The sequence below is a fragment of the Amia ocellicauda genome, chromosome 19 (genome assembly GCF_036373705.1).
Source record: "Amia ocellicauda isolate fAmiCal2 chromosome 19, fAmiCal2.hap1, whole genome shotgun sequence".
Classification (NCBI taxonomy): Eukaryota; Metazoa; Chordata; class Actinopteri; order Amiiformes; family Amiidae; genus Amia; species Amia ocellicauda.
The window spans coordinates 19,325,061-19,343,025 of NC_089868.1; the positions used below are offsets into that span (position 1 = coordinate 19,325,061).

The 17,965-nt window shown below is 45.5% G+C and overlaps 1 protein-coding gene across 1 annotated transcript in view; it reads left to right on the forward strand.

Moving 5' to 3' along the window:
- Window positions 1-17,965, forward strand: part of hmcn1 (hemicentin 1) — an 82,878-nt gene that overhangs the window by 55,114 nt on the left and 9,799 nt on the right. The window contains exons 43-88 of the mRNA XM_066692242.1: window positions 963-1,085; window positions 1,206-1,367; window positions 1,733-2,014; window positions 2,279-2,446; window positions 2,698-2,811; window positions 2,999-3,085; window positions 3,269-3,460; window positions 3,716-3,889; window positions 4,037-4,150; window positions 4,332-4,477; window positions 4,641-4,791; window positions 5,100-5,294; window positions 5,382-5,495; window positions 5,625-5,812; window positions 6,030-6,126; window positions 6,329-6,490; window positions 6,749-6,862; window positions 7,350-7,552; window positions 7,655-7,736; window positions 7,900-8,031; window positions 8,160-8,309; window positions 8,604-8,763; window positions 8,846-8,970; window positions 9,070-9,253; window positions 9,575-9,672; window positions 9,829-10,107; window positions 10,393-10,589; window positions 10,764-10,845; window positions 10,959-11,095; window positions 11,278-11,419; window positions 11,571-11,715; window positions 11,941-12,068; window positions 12,172-12,328; window positions 12,625-12,746; window positions 13,141-13,305; window positions 13,567-13,674; window positions 13,839-13,976; window positions 14,114-14,248; window positions 14,568-14,837; window positions 14,966-15,156; window positions 15,297-15,510; window positions 15,621-15,755; window positions 15,859-16,049; window positions 16,223-16,304; window positions 16,566-16,835; window positions 16,965-17,135. Of these exons, the coding sequence (XP_066548339.1) occupies window positions 963-1,085; window positions 1,206-1,367; window positions 1,733-2,014; window positions 2,279-2,446; window positions 2,698-2,811; window positions 2,999-3,085; window positions 3,269-3,460; window positions 3,716-3,889; window positions 4,037-4,150; window positions 4,332-4,477; window positions 4,641-4,791; window positions 5,100-5,294; window positions 5,382-5,495; window positions 5,625-5,812; window positions 6,030-6,126; window positions 6,329-6,490; window positions 6,749-6,862; window positions 7,350-7,552; window positions 7,655-7,736; window positions 7,900-8,031; window positions 8,160-8,309; window positions 8,604-8,763; window positions 8,846-8,970; window positions 9,070-9,253; window positions 9,575-9,672; window positions 9,829-10,107; window positions 10,393-10,589; window positions 10,764-10,845; window positions 10,959-11,095; window positions 11,278-11,419; window positions 11,571-11,715; window positions 11,941-12,068; window positions 12,172-12,328; window positions 12,625-12,746; window positions 13,141-13,305; window positions 13,567-13,674; window positions 13,839-13,976; window positions 14,114-14,248; window positions 14,568-14,837; window positions 14,966-15,156; window positions 15,297-15,510; window positions 15,621-15,755; window positions 15,859-16,049; window positions 16,223-16,304; window positions 16,566-16,835; window positions 16,965-17,135 (7,176 nt within the window). The remainder of the gene's footprint in view (window positions 1-962; window positions 1,086-1,205; window positions 1,368-1,732; window positions 2,015-2,278; window positions 2,447-2,697; window positions 2,812-2,998; window positions 3,086-3,268; window positions 3,461-3,715; window positions 3,890-4,036; window positions 4,151-4,331; window positions 4,478-4,640; window positions 4,792-5,099; window positions 5,295-5,381; window positions 5,496-5,624; window positions 5,813-6,029; window positions 6,127-6,328; window positions 6,491-6,748; window positions 6,863-7,349; window positions 7,553-7,654; window positions 7,737-7,899; window positions 8,032-8,159; window positions 8,310-8,603; window positions 8,764-8,845; window positions 8,971-9,069; window positions 9,254-9,574; window positions 9,673-9,828; window positions 10,108-10,392; window positions 10,590-10,763; window positions 10,846-10,958; window positions 11,096-11,277; window positions 11,420-11,570; window positions 11,716-11,940; window positions 12,069-12,171; window positions 12,329-12,624; window positions 12,747-13,140; window positions 13,306-13,566; window positions 13,675-13,838; window positions 13,977-14,113; window positions 14,249-14,567; window positions 14,838-14,965; window positions 15,157-15,296; window positions 15,511-15,620; window positions 15,756-15,858; window positions 16,050-16,222; window positions 16,305-16,565; window positions 16,836-16,964; window positions 17,136-17,965) is intronic.

Genomic DNA, 17,965 nt, shown 5'->3' on the forward strand with positions numbered 1-17,965 from the left:
TGGATACAAAATAATCTCTTTAAGGGAGGTGGACTATGACACAAGAGGTTTGGATGTCAGTCTGTTCCCTGCATCAGGAGTGGCAGGATAAGGAGTTTACTCTGGTCATTTTTCACTTCAAGCACAGATCCATCTCCAGGGATTATGGCTACCTGCGTCTCAGTTCAGCGTTCCTGTGAAGTCAGTCCAGGCCCCTTGTCTGTCCATCAGCGGCTCATCCATCATCCTCTCCAATCATTGCAGTGACCCAGAGTCCCTGCTGGCTGCAGAAACACGGCCGCTCAGTGCAGGAGCGTAGCGGGCCCAGCTGCTGCAAGCCAAGCGAAAATAAATTTTGTTTTAATTGGGGAGGTGGGGGAGCTATCTAGCGGGGAGGCAGAGACAGAGAGAAAGTGTTTTTTCAGGCACTACAAGGGGAAACCTCAATTTTCTGTGTCTTTGAAGCATCTGTACCCTCCGCAAGGGCTTCAGTTTTTTACAGGCATGCTGTTGCCATGCCCTGCTCCTTGACTGTGCTCCGGTTGAGAAGATGGAACGGATGACAGAATATTTTATAAAAAGCATAAAATATATATCAGGTCATGTGCATTTCGACCTTACTGTATTGCAACTGTGTGATTTTTTTTTTCCCGCCCCAGGATGTCCAGCTTGTTCGTTCTCCCACTCGCATTTATTTTGGCACAGCTGGAGACCCTGGACACACTCAATAGAAAGACATGATTTATGTCCAAACGCAGTCTCATTTTGTGGTTTCCTGGTAAACATTGATGTGCTCTGCTATAAGATTTGCCTGGATATTGAAATACATTAAGACTATGCTACCTGAAATGAAACAACACTAAAATACAGTTTCAGATTAAAAAAATAATAATAATAATTCTCCCCAACCAAGTAATCATAAAATGCTATTATAGAAATAAAAGTTATGCATTAATAAATCTGAGGATTGTGTCTCTTCTCAGTCCCCCCCAGTATCCGCGGCTCTGATGAGGTGTCTCCACTGACTGTGATTGAATTAAGCCTCATCACTTTGGTCTGTGAATCAAGTGGCATCCCTCCACCCAGTCTTGCCTGGAAGAAGAATGGTAAGCAACAGACATTTAATTTAACCCAGAGGTACCTGCTCCTGCTGTAACTTATCTTGACCAATTGCTGCTGTATCATACACTCACTGAAGATGTTTCCTTGGCGCTGGCTGTGTGCAGGTATCGTGCTGAACGCGGACTCGCGAGGCCGGGTCAGGGTGCTGTCCGGCGGTAGACAACTCTACATCTCCAGTGCTGAGAAGTCTGACTCTGCCTCGTACTCCTGCTTGGCGTCCAACGTGGCCGGAGATGCCATGAAGGAATACAGCCTGCAAGTATACGGTACTGAAGACTGCTCTTTCTAAAGGGAATAGTGTAGGATAATAAGAAAACCTAAAATCTCCAAGCTCAAAATATCACATCACTGAGGTTGATGCTATGAGTTTCTAAGTTTTATGAATAATGTGCAGAGAGGAAAATGTTCTGGTGGTTATTTATTGAATCCATTCTGAGCCCTAAAGTATGAGATGTTAGTACTGATATTCCACAGCATCGCTCAGGTTTAACTACTCTTGTAATCGTCTGTTTTCTATTATGAGTATTTACTTATTGCCATTAAAGTACAATAAGTTGGTTTAAACATTTCTGCTGCACATCACTGGTCCAGGAACAGGATACCACCAACAGCTGGCATTCTGTTATTACAGTGCGACCGTCCATCGTGCACAGTGGGAGGGGCCCCAGCGAGGTGACGGTGACGCATGGCAGTGATGTCACCATGCAGTGTGAGGCCGAGGGAGTCCCGCGCCCCGCCCTGACCTGGCTGAAAGATGGGCGTCCCGTGGTGAGCGGCAGGGAGGTCCTGGTCCTGAACGAGGGACGCCTGCTGCAGATCAAGGACGCCAAGGTGTCAGACACCGGGCGCTACACCTGTGTTGCTGTCAACGTGGCAGGGCAGGCCGACAGCAAGTATGATGTCAGTGTGCACGGTGAGCTTCTCATTAAATCAGTACTCCCACTCTTATTAATCATCAATCATCTTTTTTATACTAAACAGCTTTGTTTGGAATACCAAAGAGTATTTTTTTATGGCCATTAATATGTTTATTCTTTATCTAATTTAATCTTAATTTTCTGGATGCTAAACTGATTTTCCTGTTCTTGCATCTGTGACCAGTGATTAGTCCTGAGAGGGAAAAATTAGTGGCTGAAGAATGATTGTAATTTTTTTCCTTCACTCCATGTCTTATTAGTTCCCCCCAGTATCAGTGGTCACTCAGGGGCCCCAGAGAACATCAGTGTGGTGGTGAAGAACCCTGTGGCCCTCACATGTGAAGCCTCAGGGATTCCCCTTCCTGCCATCACCTGGCTCAAGGACGGACGCCCCATTGGCCTGACCAACTCTGTCAGGGTCCTGTCAGGTGGGTCCAGCTCTCCCCTCTCAGAGCTTCACAGTGTAGGCCTGGATAACCATGAGGGCCCCTAGGTCTTCTCTGTCACTTGCAAACAGCAATATAGTATAAATAGAACAGTGTATCAGTAACAGCCCTGCAGACAACCTACATTTTTACATTTCTAACTCCTGTCCTAAAAAAATAACACTTTTCAGATCTACATTTATCAAAGGCTTTTGTGCTTGTAATCATAATAATGCCATTGCATTTCCGTTCAGGTGGTCGGACACTGCGGTTGATGCACGCCGCAGTTGAGGACGCCGGGAGGTATACATGTATTGTGTCAAATGCTGCTGGCGAAGAAAGGAAGAACTTTGACCTAGAAATCCTGGGTAATGTCTTGTCTGAATTATGTAAAGTATTCAATTTATGGCACTTAGTAGTTATGGCATCAGTTATGGCATCTAATTAAAGATCTGAAGGTTCTTCATTTTGGTGTCTTTATTATGCTTATTTTTTTTGTAATGTTTGAAGTGTTTTGAATTGTAATGTTTCAGTTTGTATTCTGTTCCCTCACAGTGCCGCCAAGCATCGGGGAGAAAGGAGCTCTAGGAGATGTAAAAGTGAAGGAAAAACAGAGTGTGATGTTGACATGCGAGGTCACAGGTGTGTAACATTTACGGCATTCACTAAACACGTCTTATTCATATCACTGAACTGTGACCTGGAAAGATACATTGAAAGGTCATCAACATTTTCCATGTCTTGAGTATTATATATCAGGAGACGGCTATTATGTTACATTCACAAATCACATGCTGCACTGTGTTGCCCTACATTGTGTGGTAGGTAACCCTGTGCCCCAGGTCAGCTGGCTGAAGGACGGACAACCCCTGGAAGAGGACGAGCAGCACCAGGTCCTGTCCCATGGCCGCTTCCTGCAGATCTCCAGTGCACAGGTGGCTGACACAGGGAGGTACACATGCCTGGCCTCCAATACCGCAGGGGACCGGAGCAAGCATTTTAACCTCAACGTGCTGGGTATGAGTGCCATTCCTCTTCAAGAATATGCATTTGTAATAAATTGGATTTATATATATATATATATTTATATATTGCATACAAACTGCTGAACATGGGATAACGCAGTCGTGAAGAAAATAATTGCAGAATAATTTTTAAAAGAAAACATCCCTCCTCAGTGAATGTATGGTGATGTATGGTTGTAGGCTATTGAAGATCCCAGTCTGCTTGGGTTAATAGAGCGAGAAATAACCCTGTGCTTCCTTCTCGCAGTGTCTCCAACTATATCAGGGGCGGACGTGGAGGGTACAGCGGAGGACGTGACCGTGACTCTGAACAGCCCCACCTCCCTGGTCTGTGAGGTGCAGTCCTACCCCCCTGCCAACATCGCCTGGCTCAAGGATGGGTCTCCCTTCGAGTCCAGGAGGAACGTCCGGGTTCTGCCAGGTCAAAGTGCTCCTTTCTATGCATCTGATTCCAGCTCCAGCTGGTTCACTACTGACATATTAAAGGCTGTTTAAAGTCGACTGTACTGTGTAGTGACGGACAATTTTGTCCAGAGTGATAACCTGCCGTTCTCTGTGACAACCCCAGGGGGGCGCACTCTGCAGATCCTGAATGCCCAGGAGGAGGATGCTGGAAGGTATACCTGTGTGGCCACCAATGAAGCAGGAGAAACCCTGAAGAATTATGAAGTCAAGGTGTACAGTGAGTATCCCTAGTGCTGCAGAAATATTGACTGATATAATACAGCTGAAAAGAGGTTATTTCAGGTGTTATTGGGCAATAATTTTTTTTAATAAAAACTGAATACTCTCTATTGTCCATCCCCGATGAGGGTCATTTCAGTGCAAATGAAGGTCAACTGACTGGATGTGTTTCTCCACAGTCCCCCCTGTGATCAACAAAGGCGATATTCACGGAGAAGGGCTCTCTCCAAAGGAGGTGAAGATTAAAGTGAACAACAGCCTGACTCTGGAGTGTGAAGCCCAGGCCATCCCCACCGCCACGCTGCGCTGGTACAAAGATGGACAGGTATAGTCCCACACACACAACACAGGGACAGTGTACAGAATGGAGATCTCCAGAGACAGATTGTGTACTGTCTGTTTGATCACAATATTGTCAGTGTTTCTTAAAATTCAACATCAAAATGAGCCTCTTCCTTAATATTGACAATCTTAAATCGACCCCACAGCTCCTGAAAGCAGACGATCATTTGACCATCACCACCAATGCCCGTATTGTCCAGATCAAACGAGCCCAGGTGTCAGACACTGGCCGATACACCTGTGTGGCCTCCAACATCGCTGGGGAGGATGAAAAGGACTTTGATGTAAATATACAAGGTGAAATGTGTTCCTATTGTTGGTGCTCATTCACATCACCCTGCAGAGATAGCAAATTATCAGTCTCTTTTTGTTTCATTTGAATGAGCTCCCCCTACTGGTGTCTTGTACAGATATTTTTGAGAAAGTCTCAGATCAAAAGGAGGTTTTACTGATGAAGTCACAGAAACAAGCTTTGTGGGGTTCTAATCTATTCTAACAGTTTAACCCAAACAAAACACACAAACAGGCACCAACATTCTGCAGCATGTTTTTGCTAATCATGAAACATTGTGACAAAAGTGTGTCTTGTATTTTGCACCCTGTAGTTCCCCCTAGTTTCCAGAAACCTACCAGAATCAGAGACATGGGTTCTGTTGAAAACAACAGTGACATCAAAGACGTGGTTCTGAACAACCCCCTCTCTCTGTACTGCGAGACCAACGCCGTGCCCCCGCCCTCACTCACCTGGTACAAGGATGGCAAAGCGCTAGCCTCCAGTGACAAAGTGCTGATACTGCCTGGTGAGGATCAGTGTTGCTCTGGCTGATGCATATGGAAGCTGAAAGTGATTTTCTCTCTCTTACGTGGCCCCACTCATCTCTTGTCAGGAGGGAGAGTGTTGCAAATCCCCCGGGCACAGGCCGAGGATGCCGGGAGATACACCTGCGTGGCCATGAATGAAGCGGGAGAAGACTCCATTCAGTATGATGTCCGAGTCCTCCGTGAGTAAAAGCAGGGACCAAACTCTGTCAGCTGCCTGCGTTACTGAACAAGCATAACCCTTACAATCACAGTGCAGTATTGTAGCCAGTCATGTTTTTTTAACAAAGCCTCCCCTTGTGGTTCCACAGTTCCCCCCTCCATTAGGGGTGCGGACGGGGACCTCCCTGATGAAGTGACTGTCCTGGTGAACCAAACTACCATGATCGAGTGCCTGGTCGATGGTAACCCCACCCCTAAAATATCATGGCAGAAAGATAGCCAGCCCCTGACTGAAGACAGTACACACAAACTCCTCTCCAACGGCAGAACATTGCAGGTGAGGAAACGTTCAACATGTGAGACAATTAAAACACTTCGAAAGACCAGTTTTGTACCATAAATGTTAAAAAATGCCTGATCGTATTTTATACATAACAACAGTTACTCATATGGGATTGTTAATGCATGTTTTTCTGTTCTCTATTTTCTAAAGCTATTATTAAATGGCTTATTTGACTTTGACTGAAGCTCTTCTCCTTGGTGAATGCCATTAGGTGGTGAATGCTCAAGTAACAGATACAGGAAGATACATCTGTGTGGCAGAAAATGTAGCTGGAAGTGCAGAGAAATATTTCAACCTTAATGTACATGGTAAGTAAATACTACTCTAAAGGTGTCAAGTTATATATTCTGAATAAAATATGTGTGTGAAATGGCAGTGGTAATACCCATAATAACATTACTTAGAATATACTTATGGGTATATTTACTGATGTGAACAGCTGTCGAATATAGTAATGTATAAGTCGCTGTCAATTCTAGGCATATAACTGTGATTTGTTGTGAATGGCAGTCTCCCCCTCCATTGTGGGGGTGAACCCAGAAGACATGAATGTGGTGGTGAACAACTTCATCTCTCTGAGCTGTGAGGCCACAGGCTTCCCCCCTCCCTCTCTGAGCTGGCTGAAGGACGGGAAGCCCATTCAGCCCAACTCGAATGCCCTTATAATGCCCGGTGAGTCTGCCTTGCAGTGTCTCTTTTGGTCAGGAAAAGAGTTTTTGAGCTCAGCGCTTCATCATTCAATAAAGTGTAACTTGTCATAATGATTCCTCACGAATATGGTGAGATACCCTAAAGAAAATTATTCAGAAATTGTTTAGGATCTTCATCGTGTAATATTAAATGCAAAAGATCATCCACTGAAGTTTGAAATATGCACAGATACAGTCTGGTTTCCTGAAGGACCATAACAAATCGTGCTTTGTGCATTAGGCGGGCGCACTCTCCAGATTCTGCGGGCAAAACTGTCTGATGGCGGGAGGTACAGCTGTGTGGCCATGAACCAGGCCGGCCAGGGCCAGAAGTTGATCTTTCTCACCGTCTATGGTTTGTATTTGTTTATTGAGCTTTTTATTTCCTCAAACAAGCTCATTCTCTTGGGAGTGATTTGTTTTCTGCTGTTGGGAGTCATTTCAGCAGTATAAACATCCAGCTGTTTGCTGTCATGCTTTTTTGTTCATTTTTCAGTTCTGTTTTGTTTCTCGTTTATTTTTTCATCCTTCTGGTGTTTCTGAATCCTGTTATTTTTGTGCCTGGAATTTTAAGTTGCTTTGTTATGTTAGACAATATTGATGCACTTATTTCAGAAACCCGCTTTTAATTAAGGTTATGTAAGAACTATAGACATTTCTGGGGTATAGAGTGTGGTAACTTTCATAGCTAATTGCACAGAGCAAAGAAACACTTCAATAAAAATATGACCCATTGCCTACCACAAGACCGTAGACAAAAGAGACACTAGACAAAAGAAGACCCAATGTATTAGCTTGCTTTCAGCTATGTTGTGAAACGTATCCTGTGTTCCTTATTCAAGTTCCTCCCAGTATAAGAGATCGCAGCGGGGAGTCTCCGGTGGTGAGGAGTGTGCGCGTGGGAAACCTCGTCACACTGGAGTGCGAATCCAACGCCGTGCCGCCTCCTGTCATCAATTGGTATAAAAATGGTAGACTGGTCACGGAAACGGCGAATGTCAAAATCCAGTCTGACGGCCAGACGCTGGAGATAAAGGAGGCAGAGGTAGAGACTGACGACCTTCTAGGATAGCAGAGAGAGACCTTGTCATCAGTAGTTGTGGAGACGCAAACCTCAGTTCTGATTCATCTTTCTTTTTGCGCCCAGGTTTCTGATACGGGCCAGTATGTCTGTAAGGCCTCCAATATTGCGGGACAAGTTGACAAGAATTTCCATCTCAATGTTTACGGTAAGCGGTGTGCTGGATATGATCATTTAACACTTCTGTGTTTTAAAAATAACAACTGCAAAACAAAAATTATAATGTGTGGACTAATTTGGTCTGACTATTTTTTACATTTCAGTGTAATATTGGCATATAAAAGCATCCTGAGTGTTATTTTTATCTCCAGTGCCCCCCAGTATTGACGGCCCTAAAGAAGAGAGAGTGTTGGAGACCATCAGTAACCCAGTCACCTTTGCTTGTGACGCCACTGGCATCCCACCACCTACACTCACCTGGCTGAAAAACGGCTGGCCAATAGGTGCGTAAAACTAATCAGAGTGGGGAAAAGTGAAAGGAAAATTAAACAAATGTTTGACCTGGTAGCTTTGATCTGTCCTAAATGTTCGTTCCTGACATTTGTTGTTTTGTTTTTGTTTTTCCTGTCAGAGAAGTCAGAGTCCCTGGAGATGCACATCCTGTCGGGGGGAAGCAAGTTGCAGATTGCACGTTCACAGCTCTCGGACAGTGCGACTTACACCTGCCTGGCATCAAACGTTGAGGGCAAAGCACACAAAAATTACTACCTCACTATACAAGGTAGATTATTTGGGTCCATTTTTTTTTAAATCAGACATTATTCATTCATTTACAAGACAGCCATAACATGTTCACCAACAATTTCAGTATTTTCAGTCAGGTGTTTCCAGCTGTTTTTCTTTTTTGGGAGGGTATTTCAATAAAGAATCATCCTTAATGACTACTATATGGGCCATACCAGTGCACTCTTTAATATTTTTGTGAATAACCTAATGGCTTTTACGACGCAGGCTGTATCTACAAAAAATATGGCTGCAGTTGCAATTATTTGTTTCTTTGTTTTACACATCCAAGTTCCTCCGAACATCGCTGGCTCCGAGTTGCCCAGTGAAGTCAGTGTGCTGATGAATGACAGTGTCCAGCTGGTGTGCCATGCCAAAGGAAATCCAATGCCCACCATCCAGTGGCTTAAGGATGGAAAAGCCCTGAACCTCACTGAAGCAGGGAGCATTAGGTGAGCATCAAGAATGGCCCGTGCACCAATGTGGCTGTGTGCTCCAGACAGGATATTCATTAGTGTTGCTTTGTCCCTTCAGGATCAGTCCGGACGGCAGCACTCTCAGTGTAGTGGGAGCTCACACGTCTGACACTGGGAAGTACACATGTGTGGCCACAAATGCTGCAGGTGAAGAAGACAGGATATTCAATCTTAATGTATATGGTGAGTGAACACAATTTTAATAGTCCTATCTATAAAGAGATAGCTTTATATAAGTCTATAACGTCGTGATTGATTGGTTCAATCTCCTTTCCTTTGTAGTCCCTCCATCAATCTCTGGAAAAACCGACAGAGCAGATGAGCTGACTGCCATACTTGACAGCTCCATCAACATCGAGTGTGTGGCAACAGGCTCCCCGGCTCCCCAGCTCAACTGGCTGAAGAACGGCCTTCCCTTGCCAGTCTCCTCGCAGATCAGGCTGCTGTCCGCTGGGCAGATCCTCAGGTGAGACTTGTTGTCAGGGTGGTGGATCAATGTCCAAGTGTGATGTCCCTTCATGCCCTAACTTTGGGTAACACAGTGTATATTGCTCAGAAGCGACCTCTGCTGGTGAAGTTTATTCAGAGCATGGTCTCTGGTTCTCTTTGAACAAGAATGCCAATTATCAGTTTCGCATTTTTAAAATTAAGATCTTAAAAAAATATATATATATTTATAAACATTGTCTAATCATGTACAGTCTAGTCTTTATTAATGTTTCTGTATCCCATGCTCACTCACATACAGCTGTTAGAGCATGAAGATCTTTTTCCCTTCAACTTGCAGGATTGTCAGAGCACAGGTTTCAGATGGGGGCACCTACACCTGTGTGGCTTCGAATAGGGCTGGCGTCGACAACAGACATTTCAACCTGCAGGTTTATGGTGAGTTTCCAAAGAGATGATAAAAAAGAAGACTTCATTTAGCGGTTCTATTGGAACTCTATCCTTTCAGAATCTGCTTCTGTACAGATGTGTCCAGTTTTTGATCAAAGTAAAGTCATGAAAGCTACCATCTGTCTCCCTGTTGCTGTGTGTCAGTTCCTCCCAGTCTGGACAATGCTGGTGGGACGGAGGATGTGACGGTAGTGAAAGGGAACCCCACTACATTATTGTGCGTCACTGACGGCACCCCCACGCCCACGCTGTCCTGGCTGAAGGACAGTGCACCCCTGCGGCTGGGAGCCCACACCACTGTGCTGAACCAGGGCATGGCACTGCATCTGACCCAGGCACAGGTGGATGACACTGGCAGATACACCTGCGTGGCAAGCAATGAAGCCGGGGAGGTCAGCAGGCACTTCAACCTCAAGGTGCTGGGTAAGTGTGAATGTGAATACAGAAGAGAAACCAATTCGGATTTTCTCTTCCATATTATTACATTCTTGGATAGGTTTTTCCAGGGGCATGTCCAGAGCTCTCTCTGGGTTGTATGGTCTGATTTTTGCTACTGAATTGACTGAATTTGCTACTATAAAATATCACCCTCCTTCACCAAAACTACCACTATCATGGCAACCATGCACTCACTTCATCAGGGGCACCAGGTGAAATAGTCTATCCCAGTTTTTATGTTTTTCTGTCTTTAAATTGTCTGTACCCCAGATCCACCTCGCATCAACGGCTCTGACTTCCCTGAAGAGGTGTCAGTGGTTGTGAACCACGCACTGGAGCTGCTCTGCACAGCCACTGGGATCCCCATCCCCACGCTGACCTGGATGAAGGATGGGCGGCCGCTCCCTCACACCGACAGTGTCCGCGTGCTGCGGGGGGGAGAGGTGCTGCGAATAGGCAGCGCTCAGGTAATACAGCTCCCTTTCATGGGTTTAGAATACACTGAAACCCCAATAATACTCACTCACCCTTTATCTTTACTTTTAACCATCATGTTGCCTATTAGTCTTCTTACTTAATTGACTGTTACGCAGCTTCTATAATGATGTTGGTCTCTGCCTGTGTGTGTTACTGTGTTCCAGGTCGAGAACACGGGCAGATACACGTGTCTGGCCTCCAGCCCCTCAGGGGATGACGACAAGGAGTTTTTAGTGCGGGTTCATGGTCAGTTATAGCAAACACATCGTATCTTTCACAATGTTATCACTGGATTCCAGACTTTTGGGATCTTTTGGTCATTGGACTCAACCCACACAATCATTGCGCTCATTTTGCAGTTCCCCCCAACATCGCGGGCGAGAGTCGCCCTCAGGACCTGTCGGTGCTGCAAAACAGGCAGGTGACCCTGGAGTGCAAGTCCGACGCTGTACCACCCCCCACGCTCACCTGGCTCAAAGACGGAGAGCCCCTGCAGGTACACAGGCTGACCCACGGGCCTGACTGGTGCCATGACTTAGGGAAAGATTTTAATGTATTTAGAAAATATGCAATGGAGGGATTAAAGGGATAGAGGACTTTCTTGTTACTTTTTAATTATGATGAATGAATGATTCTTTTTAGGGACAGTGTTTTCCTAATAATTATACCATTCCTTAGGCGTCTCCACGGCTCCGAGTCCTGTCCAGTGGACGTTACCTCCAGATCAACAGCGCCATGCTCGGGGATGGGGCACAGTACACCTGCATGGCCAGTAATATCGCTGGAAACACCACCAGAGTGTTTAACCTTGTTGTCAATGGTATGAATGAACAACATTTGACATTTACCTCCTATATCCGATTTGCCAGAGGGATTGGTTGTCAATTCTGCAAAGATTGTTGCTATTTGATGCAACTCTAAGCCGTGTTAAATAAAACAGTTCTTTCAGTTCTAAATCTTGCTGTTCACAGTTGCTCCAACCATCCAGGAGGGTCCTCAGACCGTGGTGGTGAATGTGGACAACTCAGTTGTGCTGGAGTGCATTGTGAGTGGATTGCCAACACCACGTGTCACATGGAGAAAAGACGGAGCTGTAATTGCTGGAAACAATCCCCGGTAATTCTAAATTCAAACTGCTAAATTCTAAATGCTAGCTGTTTTGAAGAGTAAGATATATCAATAGATCACACACATCTAAGTATGCAGATTGTATGTAGGTGAGGTCTAATTGGTAGTCTTCTCTGGATTTAGGCCAAACAAATAAAGGGGTACAAACCACAGAAATTTCTGAAGTAGTTCACAGGGGTTCAGTGTGTTTTACATTATTGCTTCCCTACACAGATACTCCTTTGCCGGCGATGGGTCTTTACACATCCACTCTGCCCATGTGACGGACACAGGCCGCTATCTGTGCATGGCCACAAACCAGGCAGGGACAGAACGCAAAAGGATCGACCTTCAAGTTAACGGTAAGTGCAGAGATTCACCACGTCTCATACGATGGTTCAATTCTGGTCAAATTGCAAGGTTCTGCCAAACTGAGACTATCAATGTTCCCTTTTTGTGTTGCAGTATCACCGTCTATTGCCCTGGGTCCCACCAACATCACCGTTACAGTTAATGTGCAGACCACCCTGTCCTGTGAGGCAACAGGGATCCCCAAACCCACTGTGACCTGGAAGAAGAACGGCCGGATCCTCAACACCGACCAGAACCAGAATATGTACAGGTTACTCAAGGTTTTTCTCTACTTCTTAACAATCTAATGGGTTTAAATAGCTCACAGAGGCACCATAACTGTGTGCAGTTTTACTTATTTATCTGTTTGTTGAGGTATACATTGATTAAAACGAGGGCAGCCATTCAAGATTTACTCTGAAGATCTTATTTCGACACTATGAAAACCATTTATACAGTATCTTTATATCTCTATGTGGTATATCCTGCAGCACTCATGCATGGGAAACATGAGTTCAGGTGAAGTTAGTGATTTTTGTCTGACTTAACTGTTGTTGGTGCTGTCAGACTGCTGTCCTCAGGGTCCCTGGTTGTGATCGCACCCACAGTAGAAGACACGGCTCTGTATGAATGTTCTGTGTCCAATGAGGCTGGGGAGGACCAGCGGTCCATCGTGCTCACAGTGCAAGGTGAGTTTGCCTTACTGGCCTATTAAGTTGGACTAGGCAGGCTAACAGGCTAATCGATTACTTCATTTTCTTTACAAAAAACATACATTTTCATTCAGACACTTTACTAAAATTGTCATAGATGTGATGCATGTGATATATGAAGTATCTATTACAACTTTTGAAATAGTTTGTTTACCAGACAAGACTCACTATAAGGCTTCAGTATTACAGTATTACAATTATTTAGGTTGATATTCTTTGTAATTTACCTGTTCATGACTAAACTCTGCGTCATCCACTTTGTATTAACTATATATATATAATTTGCATTATATATTGCATATATATTTTGAAGCATGTGTCGCCAGTACACTGTTCTCCAGTCCTGTCAGCTCTGTGTGTTGTTTGACAGTTCCTCCCTCCATCGCGGATGAGGCTACAGAGCTGGTGGCGACCCGTCTGTCTCTTGTTGTGATCAGCTGCACCGCGTCCGGAGTGCCGGAGCCCAGCATCCATTGGAGCAAAGATGGAGTCAAACTGCTAAAACAGGGTGAAGGGTACAGAATCCTCCCCTCAGGTGAGCTCTTCTCATTCCAGACAACCATCTCAAACCAGGCCTATCTGTTTTATCACTTGTTTCTTGCAATAAATGTAGTCAAATCAAATGCTGTGCTTTTTCAATATAGAACAGAGTTTGGTTTAGGAGTCATGTATTTCATTATTGTATGTTCATTATAAGAACCTGTTATTTTGAAACATGTCATCTTGATTTTCTGTGTAGCAAATCACACGTTTGAGCAGAATTTTCTTAATGACCTTCATCTGTCTCCCTACTCAGGCCCAGTTGAGATAACTTCTGCTCTGCTCAGTCACACTGGACGATACACCTGCATCGCCAGGAACGCAGCCGGCTCGGCACACCGACACGTCCATCTCACTGTCCAAGGTGGGTATCCATCGGACCTGAGTCGTATTCCACAACATATTCCATGTTATCGTCAGAATTCATATTATCTACTTTTTCTTTCTTGGACTTTATTTTAATCTCAATGATAGAATTACCAGTGAAGGTTTCTCCCAAGCCTGACTTGTGATGTTCCTTGTTCTCAGAGCCCCCCATGATACAGGCTCACCCCTCCACCCTGGATGTCATTCTCAACAACCCCATCACCCTGCCCTGCCAGGCCACCGGGACGCCTCGTCCGACAATCAGCTGGCAGAAAGAGGGCATCAGCATCCTCACTACAGGTCTGTCAGCTTTAAAAGACAGGAATCACAAAGGACATTCAGTTTGATACTGTTTACAATCTTTGAATTAATACGGCTAGTTATAGTATTATTTTCCCTAAAAAACACATAGTTGATAGTCTTGGTGTTAATTCCAGGAGGTGGTTTCACCGTGTTGCCCAATGGTGGACTTCAGATAGCAAGAGCCAAAGTGGATGACTCTGGGACCTATATGTGTGTGGCACAAAATCCAGCTGGGACTGCTCTTGGGAAGACCAAACTGAAAGTACAAGGTACAGGAGAATATCACGTTATCAAGCACAACTGTTAATTTGGAGCATTTTATTTTGTTTTGTAAAGTGATCATACTTTGCCTGATGGATAAAGAAAAAAAAATCAAATTACATGCGGGTTACTTAAAGGCTGAACTTTTATCTGTTATATAGTGTATGTTTTACAATTCAGACTTTCAGTTTCATGTCATGCTTGTCTATTTCTCCCATATTCGATTTAGACTTTTATTCTAATAGCAGTAACAATTTTCAGGAACTGAAAGTAGGAAGCACTGCCTCTATGGATAGTTCACCTCACTGCTATCTTGTTTTCCTCCAGTCCCACCGGTCATTATGTCTCACACAAAGAGATACATCGTGGCGCTGGATGCGGCTGTCACATTACTGTGCCAGGCAGAGGGATACCCAGCCCCGGAGGTCACATGGCATAAAGATGGCCATCAGGTGACAGAATCGGTTCGCCAACGGGTCCTCAGCTCCGGGTCGCTGCAGATCGCTTTCGCTCAGCCCAGTGACACCGGCCGCTACACCTGCACGGCTGCCAACGTGGCCGGGTCCAGCAGTCTGGAGATGAGCCTCACTGTCCAGAGTAAGTGTCTGCTACACTTCAGCAGAAGATATCTGTTCAGTGGATACTCAAACAAGTTCACATTTCTTAACTATTCAACTGATATTTCTACCATTGCCGACTGTCCATTACCTTTTCTTTCATTTCAGTCCCACCAACAATCCGCGGCAGCGAGTCGGAGTATTCTGTGACCGAGAAATCCCAGACCCTGCTGGCCTGTGTTGCAGATGGGGTTCCCCAGCCAACTGTCTCCTGGGAGAGAGAAGGCACGCCTCTCTCAGACACAGCGGGGAAATATACTCTTCTGCCCTCAGGGGAGCTCATCATAGACAATGCTCATGTGAGTTGCTAAGGGAGGTTACTTTAACTGTTGACGTTCTCCTCTCGGGTTACGGATTCACTATGCTTGACTTGTTCGTTAAGGATAATTTGCTTCCTAATAATGTTTCCTAATTGATCTGATCTTTATTGTCTTGGCAGCCTGATGATTCTGGTAGTTTTACCTGCATCGCCACCAATGATGTTGGCCAAGACAGCAAGACCATGAGCCTGTTAGTCCACACTCACCCTGCCTTCACGGACCTGCTGGACGATGTGTCTCTGAACAAGGGAGAGCGCCTCCTGCTGGCCTGTGGAGTCAATGGGGTTCCCCCTCCCAGGATCACTTGGGCTTTCAACAATAACATTATACCAGGTATACCGAAATCTCGTTATATTTTGAAAGATAAACTTACACTCAACAAAGTGACATACTGTCTTTCATTTTCATAGTAATTAATTGAGATATCCATATCTTCTCCCTAGCTCATTATGACCATGCCAATGGACACAGTGAACTGATTATTGAGAGAGTGAGCAAAGAGGATTCTGGGACATACTCCTGCATTGCAGAGAACAGTGTGGGGTCCATTAAGTCATTGGGCTTTGTGTATGTAAAAGGTAAGCTAAAAATGGCATGTTTTAAAAGTACCATCTCTAACTCTGAGATTTTTGTGTACAGTGTTGGCAAACTTGAATACATGTGCCCCGACTCCCTGTCTAGAGCCTCCGATCATCGATGGGGATTTCCATTCTAACCGAATCGAGCCTCTGGGAGGGAACGCCATCCTGAACTGCGAGGTGCGGGGAGACCCCTTGCCCACCATCCAGTGGAGCAAGAAGGGTGTCAACGTTCAGATCAGCAATCGAATCCGCCAGCTGGACAATGGCTCCCTGGCCATCTACGGCACTGTGGTACGGTACTAACGACACAGTACAAGAGTTTCTGACCTGTCTTCTGTGTGTAACCCTTACAGTAACTGGACAAGTCATATCAAAGGCAGATGCACATTTTAAGCCCGGGTGTTGTTGTGTCACCCTGTTATGGTGGATTGAGTCTGAGTGTTGCTTTGCATTTGAATTCTCAGAGTGAAGATGCTGGCAGCTACGTCTGTGTTGCTACCAATGATGCTGGAGTGGTGGAGCGCAGGGTCACTCTCACCCTGCAGAGTAAGGCCTCTATTGTCAGAGCAATTGTATACAGTACAATCGTTACCAATTCATCAATATTGCTTATATTAAATGTATATTATGCTGTATTAGTTATCTAGGGGTTGTTTGAGTCTTTTAAAGGTGTTTATCATTACTGTGACCAGATACGAATCACGAGTTTCCAACGGCCTGACCGCCCTATTAGTTAAGATTGATCGTGACTACACTGTGCAGTGTAACAGGAGGCGAGGTTAACGGATACCTCAATTTCTTCCACAGGTTCTCCGGTCATTACAGTGGAGCCGGTGGAGACGGTGGTAGATGCCGGCGCCATGGTGGTGCTGAACTGTCAGGCCAGCGGGGAGCCTCCTCCGCTCATAGAGTGGTCCCGGCAGGGCCGCCCCCTGCAGGCCGACGACCGCGTCACGCTCCTGTCCAATGGCTCCCTGCGCCTCGCCGCCGTGCAGAAGGAGGACACGGCGGAGTACGAGTGCGTGGCCAGGAACCTCATGGGCTCCGTGTTGGTCGGGGTGCCGGTCACTGTCCGGGGTGAGTGCCTCACGGCGTTGACCTTGACATGTCAGTGTGCTGTTCTTTGGGGTTTGTGGAAGAAAACAGGAATAATTGGACTGTAGATTTGACATTGTTGGTGTAATGCACATTTCAATATTTTTCCAGTGCACGGGGGGCTCTCTGAGTGGCTGCAGTGGGGGCCGTGCAGCGTGACTTGCGGCCTGGGGGCTCAGAAGAGGCTGCGGCAGTGCAACAGCCCCCTCCCCGCCAACGGGGGACGACACTGCGCGGGGGCGGACACTGAGAATCGCAGCTGTCAGAGCAAGCCCTGCCCAGGTCAGACACTCTACACATCCAACCACCATATCTGTAGCCACAGAGAGAAAAAACAGGGACGTGTGTAAACTAATCCTTGAAGAGACAACTCATGCTTTATGGTCCATTACACTTAGGTATATATGGAATGCAGTTTGTGTTAGTATAGTGCAGTATACACTCAGCTAAAGGATTATTAGGAACACCTGTTCAATGTCTCATTAATGCAATTATCTAACCAACCAATCACATGGCAGTTGCTTCAATGCATTTAGGGGTGTGGTCCTGGTCAAGACAATCTCCTGAACTCCAAACTGAATGTCTGAATGGGAAAGAAAGGTGATTTAAGCAATTTTGAGCGTGGCATGGTTGTTGGTGCCAGACGGGCCGGTCTGAGTATTTCACAATCTGCTCAGTTACTGGGATTTTCACGCACAACCATTTCTAGGGTTTACAAAGAATGGTGTGAAAAGGGAAAAACATCCAGTATGTGGCAGTCCTGTGGGCGAAAATGCCTTGTTGATGCTAGAGGTCAGAGGAGAGTGGGCCGACTGATTCAAGCTGATAGAAGAGCAACTTTGACTGAAATAACCACTCGTTACAACCGAGGTATGCAGCAAAGCATTTGTGAAGCCACAACACGTACAACCTTGAGGCGGATGGGCTACAACAGCAGAAGACCCCACCGGGTACCACTCATCTCCACTACAAATAGGAAAAAGAGGCTACAATTTGCACAAGCTCACCAAAATTGGACAGTTGAAGACTGGAAAAATGTTGCCTGGTCTGAGGAGTCTCGATTTCTGTTGAGACATTCAGAATTTCTGTTGAGACAGTCAGAATTTGGCGTA